Source organism: Myotis davidii, unplaced genomic scaffold (assembly GCF_000327345.1).
Source record: "Myotis davidii unplaced genomic scaffold, ASM32734v1 scaffold111, whole genome shotgun sequence".
In the NCBI taxonomy this organism is placed as follows: domain Eukaryota; kingdom Metazoa; phylum Chordata; class Mammalia; order Chiroptera; family Vespertilionidae; genus Myotis; species Myotis davidii.
In genome coordinates this window covers 4,153,391-4,166,502 of record NW_006284347.1, presented here as the reverse complement: position 1 = coordinate 4,166,502, position 13,112 = coordinate 4,153,391, and the positions used below count along the sequence as shown (strand labels likewise).

At 42.1% G+C, this 13,112-nt stretch overlaps 1 protein-coding gene across 1 annotated transcript in view; it reads left to right on the top strand.

Moving 5' to 3' along the window:
• DNAH12 (dynein, axonemal, heavy chain 12) overlaps positions 1-13,112 on the top strand; it is a 250,257-nt gene that overhangs the window by 3,216 nt on the left and 233,929 nt on the right. Inside the window, 3 exon segments of the mRNA XM_015571050.1 lie at positions 3,871-3,945; positions 4,208-4,389; positions 5,132-5,328. Coding sequence (XP_015426536.1) covers positions 5,159-5,328 — 170 coding nt within the window. The 5' untranslated portion in view covers positions 3,871-3,945; positions 4,208-4,389; positions 5,132-5,158.

The window sequence follows — 13,112 nt, the reverse complement described above, 5'->3', positions numbered from 1 at the left end:
TTACCCTTTTACTATATAGAATAGAGGCCTGGTGCATGGGTGGGGCTGGCTGGTTTGCCCTGAAGGGTGTCCTGGATCAGGGTGGGGGTCCCCACTGGGGTGCCTGGCCAGTCTGGGTGAGGGGCTGATGGCTGTTTTCAGGCCGACTGAAGCTCCCAACTGCTCCTTTTTTTCTTTTCTTTTTTATTCTGGGCCAGCTTTAGCTCTGGCTCCAGCTCTGAGGCTTCTGCTGCTGAAAGAATGTATCTGGTTTGTTTGTGTTCTATAATCAAAACTCTATATCAACTCCAGCTCTGAGATCCCGGCTCGCTGAAAGCAGGTTTCTGGGGTTTTGTTTAGCTTCTATATTTGTAACTATGTTTCAAACTGCAAGTTCAGAGGCCCGCAAGGCAGGCGGGGAACGTTGGAGTCCTCCATCACTGAAGCAACCAAGCCTCATGTTCAGTTTAAGCTGCCTGGCTTCTGGCCGCCATCTTGGCTGGCAGTTAATTTGCATATCGCCCTGATCAGCCAATGGAAGGGTAGCGGTCGTACGCCAATTACCATGTTTCTCTTTTATTAGATAGGATGTTTACTTTGAATTTATATTAGTTCACACAAACACTCCATCCATGCTTTTGTTCTGGCCCTCCGGTCCAGTTTAAGAACCCATTGTGGCCCTCGAGTCAAAAAGTTTGCCCACCCCTGCTCTATCCCCTCTCCCTTCCTGTCTGAAATCAATAAAAATATTATTTTTTAGAAAAAGAAGTAGATGAAACTTTTTGTGTAGTATTAGAGAATCACAATATGATGTCATATCCATAAATGCTCTCATAAATAATCTGCTCTTGTAAATAATATTTATAACCCTTAGACTCAGAAATAGAGCTTTTAAATAAGTATTTTTAAGCCTCAAATTAAATATCTTTAGTTAGTTAACATGTTTTTTTCTTTCCTTCAAAGCAAAAGATTTATTAAAATTCCAGCTGCATCTTTTACAGACATTGATAAACTAATACAAAAATTTATATGGAAATGCAAAGGACCTAGAATAGTAAGAAATACTTCCTTTTTTTTCTTATTAACTTTATTAGGGTGACACTGGTTAGCAAAATTATACAGGTTTCAGGTGCACAATTCCACAACACATCATCTGTACACTCTATTGTATGTTCATTACCCCAAGTCAAGTCTCCTATCACCATTTATCCCCCCTATAACCTCCTCCTACCTCCATTCCCTCAAATTACTTCTTCTTATAAAAGAACAAAGTTGGAGCTCTAATACTATCCACTTTTAAAACTATAGCCATTGCTGCATTAATCAGGACAGTGTAGTATTGGTATAAAGATATACATATAGATCAGTGTCCAGAAATAAACCCTTACATTATGGCCAATTTATTTTTTTCAACAACAATGCAAAGGCAGTTCAGTAAGGGAAAGAACAATGTTTTCAACAAATAGTACTGGAACAATTACATATGTATGCAAAAAAAACCCTTGAATACAGAAATTAACTCTAACTGGATCATAAATTAGAAAATATAGGAGAAAATCTTTGCTGGTAGGAATGTAAAATCTTTCAGACACTTTGAAAAAACAGTTTGATAGTGTCTTAAAAGATTAAACACAGACTTACCATTCAACCCAGGAATTTTACTCTAGGTTTTTATTGATGAGAAATGAAAATGTATGTTCACCCAAAGATTTATACATGAGTGTTTGTAGCAGGATTATTCATAATAGCCCCAAACTGAAGCACTCCAGATCTCCATCAACTGGTGAATGGATAAACAAATGTGATATGTTCTTATAATGGAAGACTATTCAGCAATAAAAAAGGAATGAACTTCATGCATGAGCCTCAAACAAATCATCATTAAGTGAAAGAAGCCAGACAAAAATCTACATAATATATGATTCCATTTATATGAAATGTTCAGAAATTGCAAGTCTATATAGCCCAAAAGCAAAACAATGGTTGCTTGGAGCTGGAGTGGAAGTAGGGATTGAGTGAATATGAGCCCAAAGGACCTTTTTTAAAAATATATTTTTATTGATTTCAGAGAGGAAGGGAGGGAGAGGGAGATATAAACATGAATGATGAGAGAATCATGGATCAGGTGCTCCTTACTGGGGACTGAGCCCACAGCCCAGACATGTGCCCTGGCAGGGAATAGAACTGTGGACCCCTGGTTCATGGCTTGATGCTCAACCACTGAGCCACAAGGGAATTTTTTGCAGAGATGGAAATATTTTAGAACTGGACCTTGGTAATGACTGTACAATTATATAAATTTCCTAAAAATAATTGAATTGTATACTTTAAAATGGTGAATTTTAGAGTATGTAAATTATACTTACATAAATTATGCTGTTAAAATAGGTATGCATTCTATTAGAATTTAATGAGGGAAGCAGAACCAGTAGATTTACATATGTCCTCTATATATATCCATATGTATGTATGTGTATATATTTGCATATATGTGTGTGTGTGTGTATATATATATATATGTATATATATATATGAATTTATTACAAGGAATTAGCTTTTGCAATTGTAGAGAGTAGTTAGGCAAGTCCAAGATCTGTAGTGCAGGCTATCTGGAAGGGTAAATCCAGAGAGGGCGAGAAATTGTAGAGTTAGCTTCTGTTTGGAGTCAGACTCCTTGCATGCCTAAGCCTGTGTGTGTGTGTGGTTTAATCCTCACCCAAGGATATTTTTTCCATTGAGTTTTAGAAAGAGTGGAAGGGAGGGAGAGGGGGGGGGAAAGAGAGAGAGAAACATCTATGTGAGACACATCGATTGGTTGCCTCCCACACACAGCCAAACTGGGGTGTAGGGATGGAATCTGTAACCCAGGTACCTGCTCTTGACTGGAAATTGAACCTGTAGCCCCTTGGTGTGCAAGCTGACACTCTAACCACTGAGCGAGCAACACTGGCCAGAGCTAAGTCTTTTTAAAAGGACTTCCACGGATTGAGTCAGGCCCACCCAAATCTCCTTATTTATTAGGGACTTGAATTATATCTGCAAAAATCTCTTCACAGCACTATTAGATTAGTGTTTGAGTAAATAACTGGGAGAAGATGCACCTAGGATATAAAAGACTGCTGTTCTCCCTTTAGTCCTTGTAGGGATATGTCAAAGAACCGTCACCTACAAATATTTTGTTTTCTACAGAAAGATAGATTGCTTTTACAAGCTACAAGTATACTTAATTTGTTCGTTTGCTCACTCAGATGACATTTTTACTTATTTTAAGCTATTTTTTATTAAAAATTTTTAATGTTGACATAATGGTGCCCTCCTTTTCCCCACCCTTTGTCCACCCTTTGTCCACCCAGCCCTCTTTCCCCTCCCTTGGCCTTCACCAAACTATTGTCTGTGTCCAAGGGGTATGCATATATGTTCTTTAGCTAATCCCTTTATCTTCTTTATCCAGTCACCCCCATAGAGGATTTATTGTGTGCCAGACACAACAGTGTAGCCTATACTATGGCGACTGCCACATAGATGCTCAAATACTAATATTTGTTGAATGATTATGCCATCAGTTCACCCCCAGGACTTATTTTTTCCCCTATTTATTTGTGCACATAGTATTTAAGCTGTTATTAAGATGGAATATCCATTGTGTGGCTTCAAATAGCAAAATTTCACATTTCTGTTTCCAAGCATACTCATAAAATTAACACACCTTTAACCTTTTTTTTTTTGCCAATGTTTTCCTGAAGAAAACGTGCTGTATAAATAAATACCAAATATAGAAACAAGATAAATTATATTGCTGATTACTTGCAATATTTATAGAGAAGTTACAATGGGTACACTTGAGCACTTGATCCTCAATTGAAATGAGTGTTTACATCTATTTTCCAACAGATCCAAATTTCCAGTCTTGCCGTTTTCCACAATTTGAAGATTCTGATTCTCTGGACCCCTTCAAAAGGAAGACAGGTAAAAAAAAATCTCATCCAACCACCCTCCATTTACTTGAGTAATGAATTATTGTTGTGGTAGGTAATCCTAATCTGTCGCAGCTCAGCAACTGCCTCTCCAGGCAACCTTTTAGCCAATCTCTCCAACTGCGACAGATGCAGTTTCTATGGCGACTGACAACTTTGTATCTGTGGCAGGTTACAGCCTGCCTGGGCAGGGAGTCGGGGAATCAGTGGGTTCCTGAAGTTTCGCCCCTCGTTTTTCCTTTTTCTTTCGCCAGGAGAGAAGCTCACTGAACGTTTTCCTCTTATCTGCGCAGCTGAGAAGTAGTGAAAAACAGACAGGTACTTATTTGTCTACAGCTTTTCACCCCTCTCTCAAGCCAAGAGATCACCAAATAGATGCCTGCAGAAATACTTTCTTTTTCACGGCAGGAATCTCCAAATTCTGTGGGAATCCGCGGTAAATGCAGTTGGTATCACAGTTAATTGTCTAGCATTTACATGACATTTTAGATATTCTATGTGTTTTGCTTTATCATAATATCACTTTCTAGGAAGGTAGCAAAACTAAGATACAACATTGATATTTAAATATTAATGATATTAAATTGGTTTGGGGGGGAGAGAGATTATATCTCAACAACTGGATTTGTTGTTGTGATTTGCACTTTAGGAAAAATCTGAACTGAGACTTTTAGAACTGTAATTTCATCCTTGAGGAAACTGAAGCCCTAACCTGGAAGTGATTTTTTTCATTTTTTCATAGCAAGTGGATGGTGGAACTCTAACAGGAATCCCTGCCCATTTATTTCAATGGTCATTCTTGTTTTGTTTTAGTGTGTGTGTGTGTGTGTGTGTGTGTGTGTGTTGGGAAGAAAACATTTATTTGGTAAATCACAGAGGTAGAAAAAGTAATTCCTGGAAGACATGGCCTTAGGAAACAAGTTATAGAGGTAAAGAAAGGACCTTGGACCTGGGGAGTGAGGGAGCTAATGGTAATGTGTCTTGGACGAGGAGGGGGAAGGGAAAGACACCAGCGTGTTCTCGGGAGGGAGAGTGCCTTAACTGCCACGAAGACTGATACCATACTTGGGAGGAAGATCTAAAAAGGCCTAGAATTTTGAGTATTGATATATAAGGTATGTTATCAATATATTGAGGCTAGTTTTTACAATAATGGCTTTATGGATTTTTCTCCTCAGATTATAGAGTATTTTTAGGAGACCAAGATGTCAGACCCAAACAAAGCTGCCATTGCTGCAGAAAAGGAGGCTCTGAACTTGAAGTTACCTCCCATTGTCCATCCTCCTGAAAACATAGGTGTTGATACACCAACACAAAGTAAGCTTCTGAAGTACAGAAGATCCAAGGAGCAAAGGAAGACAATTAATCAGTTAGTGTAAGTAGTATATTAGTAAATAATCCTTGTTTAGAATTCAAGTGAAATGATTTGTGTTCTCTATATATATAAAAGGCTAAGCAATCATCCGACTGTCCGATTGGCCAGTAGGTATGACACACACTGACCACCAGGCGGCAGGCTCAATGCAGGAGTTGCAGTGACCTGGCAGTGGTGGTTCTCAGGTGACACACCCCGGACCCAGAGAGGAGGGAGCCCGATTCCAGGGTGCGTCAACCGAGAACTGCCCTCTTGCAATCTGGGTCGCCTCAGGGGATGTTGGAGAGCTGGTTTTGGCCCAATCCCCGCAAGCAAGGCCGAGGGACCCCACCTGCCAGAGGGACCTTCCGCTCACTCCGCAGATGCCCTTTGAGCCACAGCACCACCCCAGGTGTGGCAGGCCAGGGAGGAACCCCGGGAGTTTGGCTCCAGAGTGTGTCTGGCCCATCTTGCCCAGTCCTGCCCTGCCAGCCACCTTCTAATTAATTTCCTTTCAATGTGCATGAATCGGCACATTGGGGCACTAGTATTTTCGTAAAAAGCTTTATATACCCATGCTTAATCTGTTGTATAAGTTTTGTATTTTCATTTCATTGTGAAGTTCTTTTATGTCAGTAAGTATACTTCTATCACATCATATTTAATGACTATTTTCCATTGTTATCTTTACACCACAAAGTATATAATCAGTCCTCTCTGGACATTTTGCAGTGCTGTGATAAATATCCCAGTAGCTGATTTCTTACACACACCTTTATATCTTTAAGATAAATTCCTAGAAACAAGGTATACATTTTTCATATATTGCCAAATTACCTTGGGAAGTGTGAATTTTCATTTCTGTCAGCAATGAATTAAAGAGCATCCTCTTCCCCACACCATTGCCAACATTGGGTATTAGTGTTTTATCATCTTTGGTAAAAATGGGGAAATAAGATTTCTTTGATATTTTACTTGCTCTTCCCTAATTAGTATTGGGATAGAACTTTTTTCATATTTTGGGGGGTATTTGTATTAGTGCTTTGTGAACTCTCTATCATGTCCATAGATCATTTTTCTTTCAGGGCTCATTATACAGTTATCATTTACCAAAATAATGGGTCAAATATATTTCTCCCAATTTTTCATTTGTTTTTAATTTTTAAGTTTTTTAATTGCCAAGAACTTTAAATTTTTCTTTTTTGATCTCTGTCATTGATATCATCTTTATAAAAGAATCTCTTTCTACTTCAAGATTATAAAAATACATAAATTTTTGCTCTGGCCCATGTGGCTCAGTTAGTTGGAGCCTCCTCCCATATACCAGAAGGTGGTGGGTTCAATTCCTAGTCAGGGCATTTGCCTAGGTTGTGGGTTTGATCTCCACAGCCAATCGGTGTTCCTCTCGTGTTTCTATCTCTCATTGCTATTTCTCTCTTTCTCTCTCTGTCTTCCTCCCTCTAAAGTCAAATTAAAAATATCTAAATTTTCTTCTTGTACCTCAAAGTACTAGTATTTTCCATATTAAAATGTTTAATTTATCTAGTAATTTAAAAATAAAAAGCTTTATGTACGTTTTCATAAATAGTTTTATACCATCTTGAAGTTCAATTAGGAAAACAATAGAAAAGTAATCATAGTGACAGTGAGTGATGTATTGTATGTGCTTACTCTAAGCATTGTTTTTATCACTTCACCTATATTTCTCACAACAGACCTATAAGATGGGTACTGCTGTTATCTGTTTTATAGATGAGTTAAATGAGTTGCAGAGAAGTTAATAACTTACCCAATATCACACAATCTGGTTCAGGGGTTCACATATTTTAAGCACCAAACTATTTCTCCTCTTTATGTATTACTAGAGGCCCAGTGCACGAAATTTGTGCAGGGGGGGAGCGGTCCCTCAGCCCAACCTGCACCCTCTCCAATCCAGGACTCCTCAGGGGATGTCCTGCAGATGGCTTAGGCCTGCTCCCCATGGTTCTCTGCTGTCTGCGGGGCCCATTTGGCCGCTCCTGGATCTCCATGGCGACAGCCAAGCAGGCCCTGCTCTCAGCTGCTGCCCCCGGGACTGGAGGACTCCAGTGAGGCTGAGAGGACTGGGTGCCGCCATCTTTGTGTTGGAGTCATGGTTAATTTGCATATTACTCTTTTATTAGATAAGGATAATCATACTGGTCCCTGAGAGTAAAACCAAGTAATTGGGCCTCTAGGAATGACATTGTATTTGAACAAATACTTAATAAGATATCCAGATTTTTTTTTTTTAAATTTATAGATCTGAGAGAAAGAGAGAAACATTGACCTGCTGTTCTACCCATCCATGCACTCATTGGTTGCTTCCTGAATATGCCTTGACCAGGAATTGAGTTCAAAATCCTGGTGCTCAAACCAACTGAGCCACCCAGCCAGGGTCTTAATGATACATCCTGAAACTACTTGTACTTAAATTTTTTTTACCTACAAAAGAAAATATAGTACAACATCCTGTCCTTTCCCCTCCAATTTAGTGGAAATTAAAACCACCTACCAAAAGCTGTGATTAGGATGGTTCAGTTTAATTTAGCAGTTACTGGGAATTTCCTAGGTACCTGACTCTGTAGGGTTCTGGGGATAACTAAAAAGAAAAATACAGTGAGCTTATTTGTACAATTCTAAACTAACACTGAAGTATAAAATGGGAAATTTCTCTATGGTAGATTTCTGCTTCTCTTCCTGAATTCTCTTACCGTTCTTGGTTTGCCTCCTTTATACATATTTTTTGCAACTGACTAAATTTTACTGTTTGTTACATTGTTAATGATTATATTGTTGCTAATTTTTGCAAATTTTATTTTCTTTACAATTAAACTGATCTATAAAACTTTTTTAGATTTACATTTTTATTAGTTTATCAATCATCTAATCATATTTAAATGCAAATTTATAAGGTATATTAACTAATATTAGTATATGTATTACTAGACCACCGGAGGCCAGGAGACAATGTCCAGTGGGTAAAAATCCTTTACCCACTTCATTTCTAGGACTCTCCTCAACATTTCAGTAGACCTACAGAATAGAGATGGGGGTCCCTTAGGAGTTAAGTATTATTCTTACTCTAAAACCTTTCACTTTCTCACATTGTCATGTTGAACTACTTGCAGTTCCAGGAATCCTATCTAATAATAGACAAAAAGGGTAATTGACCGCACCTTCACTACACCTCCCATTGGCTAATCAGCACGATATGCAAATTAACCACCAACAAATATGGCGGTTAATTTGCATAGTAGGCACCCAGTGGCTATCGGCTATCGGAGCCTGCAATCAGAGCTGAGAGGTCCCCTGCCCAGGCCTGATGCCTCGGTCAGAAGCATTAGGCCTGGGCAGGGGCGGAGCTGTGATGGTGGGGAGCAGGGGGGAAGCCAGTGATGGTGGGGAGCAGAGCAGAGCCCGCAATGTGGGGAGCCGGGGGTCCCTGCACAGGCCTAATGCCTTGGCCACAGGCGTTAGGCCTGGGCAGGGGCGGAGCGGGAGATTGCATTAGGCCTGGGCGGGGTGGAGCCGGCAATCACAGGGAGCAGAGGCCGAGTTGGCGATTGTGGGGAGCTGGGGATCCCCTGTCCAGGCCTAATGCCTGGGCCATAGGCGTTAGGCCTGGGCTGGGGCGGAGCAGGAGATCGAGGAGAGCTGGCGGTCCCCTGCCCAGGCCTAATGCCTCGGCTGATTCATTAGGTCTGGGCAGGGGCGGAGCCAGCAATCGGGGGTAGCAGGGGCAGAGCTGGTGATGGTGGGAGCTGGGGGTTCCTTGCCCAGGCCTAAGGCCTTGGCCAGAGGCATTAGGCCTGTGCAGGGGCAGAGCCAGAGATTGCAGGGAGCAGGGAGGGAGCTGGTGATGGCGGGGAGCAGGGGCAGAGCCAGCGATCATGGAGAGCAGGGGCTGAGCTGATGATTGAGGGACCTTGAGGTCCCCTGCACAGGGCTAATGACTCAACCAGAGGCGTTAGGCCTGGGCAGGGGCCAAGCCGGCAATTGGTGTAAACTACAGAGGAAACACCATTTCTGACTGCTCATTGGCTTAGCTCCCTGTATGCCACTGGTAATATTCTTAGTAACTTGGGTAATAAGAATCCAAATAGGTGATCTAGGGTTTTTTACCATACTCCTGGAGATAAAAAGGAAGGTCCGCTGCTGGAGAGTTAAGAAATGTCATCTCCTGCCCTAGCTGGTTTGGCTCAGTGGATAATGCCTTGGCCTGCCCACTGCTGGGTCTGGGTTCAGTTCTGACTAAGGGCATGTACCAAGGTTGCAGGCTCCTCCCTGGCCTGGGCCCAGGTCAGGGCTCATGCAGGAGGCAACCAATCAAAGTGTTCCTCTCAGTTTGATGTTTCTCTCTGTCTTTCCCCTCTCTCTTCCACATTCTCTAAAAATCAATGGAAACATATCCTCAGGTGAGGATAAAAAAAGAAAGAAATGAAAGACACATTTAGAAAATGCCTAAAGAAAGTTGTCATTTTTTCATGGTGAAGGGACTTGAGTCCGTGTTGATGAAAACACCTTGGTGGCTGCGGTGACTTGCAGTGGCTGCAACAGCAGGGTGATGGGGCTGGGGGCTTCCCCTGATCAGCCCGGTCACCTCCCACAAAGGAGCAAGGAGCAGGGAGTAGGATATCCCCTGAGGGCTCCCAGTATGTGATAGGGGGAGAGCTAGGCTGAGGGACCCTCCCCTTCAGTGCACAAATTTTTGTGCATGGGGCCTCTAGTCTATAATAATAAAAGCGTAATATGCTAATTATACTGGACATCCTTCCGGAGGACCTTCTGGGTGAAGCTGGGACTGTGAAGGAAACCCGGGTCCCAGATGCCAGAGGGAAGCCGGTGCCAGCAGCCAGGGGAAGGAAGGCCTACTCTTGAATGAATTTAATGCATTGGGCCTCTAGTATATTATATTTTTCATAGTTTAGTAAAAAATAAATTTCAGCCCTGGCTGCTGTTGCTCAGGTGGTTGGGTATCATTTATGCACTAAAGGGTTGCTGGTTTGATTTCCGGTCATGGCACATGCCCGGAATGGTGGGATCAATCCCCAGTAGGGGCGTGCAGGGGGCAGCCAGTCGAGGTTTCACTCTCATGAAATGTTTCTCTCTCTGTTCTGTGTCCCTCTCCCTTCTTCTCTCTCTAAAAATCAATGAAAAAAATCTTTAAATACAAAATTAAATAAATTTCACAGTTGCTTCCTACAGTTTCCTTCACTGGAAAGTATTTGTCTGCCTGAATTACACTAGTTCTTCAAAGCTTACTTTATGGATCACCACCTCTGGAAAGCCTTCTCCTAATCCCTTTAACGCATCTTTAACTCTGTCTACATATTACTCTTACACCAATTGGCAGACATTAAGTACCTATTGTTACAAAGCTGCTGTGCTTGCCACTGAGGAGACTATAGAAACACAAAAAGAATTGTATCTTTAAGAAGCTTATGTTCTAGTGGTAGGAAACATAAATACGTTAAAAAAAGAGTATGTTAACCTTTTATATGTACATCGGTACTATGAAGAAATAAGATAGTGGGATAGAGTGTGATAGGCCAGGAACATCGCAGGAAAGGCCTGTGGAAATGCTATTGAAGTAGAGAATCTAAAGTTGTCATTTAAATAACCATGGGAACAGTACTGTGGCAAAGGGAATAGCAAGCATGAAAGCCCTGAAATATGAATGCTTTTAGTGTGTTCTAGTAATTTAAAAAGGCCACTGTCACTAGAGTATCAAGGGCTGTGGGAAGACAGATATCAGGTGAATATGGAGACAAAGGTAGGGATAGATTGTGAAAGGCTTTGCAGACCATGATAAGGAATTCAGATACCATTTCAAATGCAGTTGAAGCCATTGAAATGTTTTAAACTGGGAAGTGACATGAAATCCAACTTACACTTAAAAAAATCACTCTGGCTATTAGGAATAGACTGAGGTAGAGGAAAGAGGGCAAGAATAGAAGGAAACAAGGAAAGCAGATAGTAGCATAGATGAGAGCTTCTGTGGTTTGGATAAGGCTGGAGACAATTGAGGAACAGAGAAGTGGATTTACAGGTGATATGTTTTGGAACCTGCATCAATAGGACTTGCTACTAGATTGCCTTTGGTAACAAGGTAGATGGTAATGTTCATATTTATAGCATATTGGAAGTCCAGGAGATTGATGGGGCAGGGGAGTGAGGGGTAAAAAGCAATGATTCTTTTTAGGAGTTGAGATGCTATGTGACATCTAAGGGGAAATATGTTAACGAGGCAGTTGGATATATAAGAGAAGAGGCCTAGGCTAGAGATACCAATTTAGGAGTCAGCAGAATGTAAATAATTTTTAAAGCGGAAACCAAGGTGAAGGCATAGGTAAACACCGGAAATTGCTGCCTCCCACAACAACTTCAAAAATACAACTAAAAGACATAACGGACATCATCCAGAACTATAGGAAGGCTGGCGGGGTGGAAATTCTACAACTAGAAGGAAAGAGAAAAGCACACTGAGACTCAGAGGAGGTGCAGAAGTAAAGTGCAGAGGTACGGAGGCTTGAGTGCCTGCGAAAAGGGGCTGGCACCTGAGGACGCGGCTGTCTTTTTGAATCAGGAGGGAGTCACAAGCTCCGGACTGCTCTGAACTCCGGTTCCGGGAAGTCTCTGGGGACCCAGGACTCATACAGGGAGAAACTGGACTGTCTGGCAGCAGGCAGAACTCGGAACTCGAGGGCGGCTTTCCCTCAGAGGAGCTTGCAGCAATTATCAGGACACTGAGACGCAGGAGTGCTTGCAGCAATTATCAGGACACTGAGGATCAGCCATAGTGCTTGCTCCACCCTGTTGATTCCTTGAGACCCCGCCCCATCCAGGCTGCAGCAGAGGCTATTGCATATTGAATTCCCTGGCCCTTTGCAACCTGAAAATTACCTAACAAATTGCAGCTGGGCCAGACAGACCCAGAACTTCCAAGAGAAGGCCCAAGTCTCCACAGCAGCTTGCTTGCATTGCTTCACAGCTGGACCTCATCTGGGCACCTCCAAACTCCTCTGTTAAACATCTAACCATTATCTAAAGCAGTGGTTCTCAACCTTCCTAATGCCATGACCCTTTAATACAGTTCCTCATGTTGTGGTGACCGCCAATTTCACTGTTACAAATTGAACATAATCAAAGCATAGTGAATAGTCACAAAAACAATATGTAATTATATGTGTGTTTTTCGATGGTCTTAGGCAACCCCTGTGAAAGAGTCGTACGACCCCCAAAGGGGTCGCGACCCACAGGTTGAGAACCACTGCTCTAGATAGTCAGAGAAACAGAACTTGTTCTGCTTCTAGGGGACATGACTACCAAGTGTGACTAGTGCTCTAACTTAAAGAAGAATAGAGGAAGCACTCACTTCTCTGGGACGGCCAAGAGGGATGATGGAGATGGTAAGAAAAGGAGTTTCGAAGGGCAAGCTGGACAAAGGGTACATATGTGTGGGCACAGCAGGGGAAGAGGGGGGAAGACAACATGACATGCCCAGAGGACAGACTTTGGTAGATGTAGAGATAAAAAGAGGCTACTTGGAGAAACTAAGATGGCGGCAGAGATAAACACCGGGAAATTAACGCCGCACACAACAATTGATTAATACCTCAGAGAAACAATACGGACTTCACCCAGAACCACAGGAAGCCTGGCTGACTGTAAACTCTACAACTAGAAGGAAGGAAAGGCACACTGAGACCCACAGAAGCTGCAGGAGAGAAGCACAGAGGTACGGGGCTCACCCGGGGCTCGCGCGCGCGGAAAGGGACTGGGAC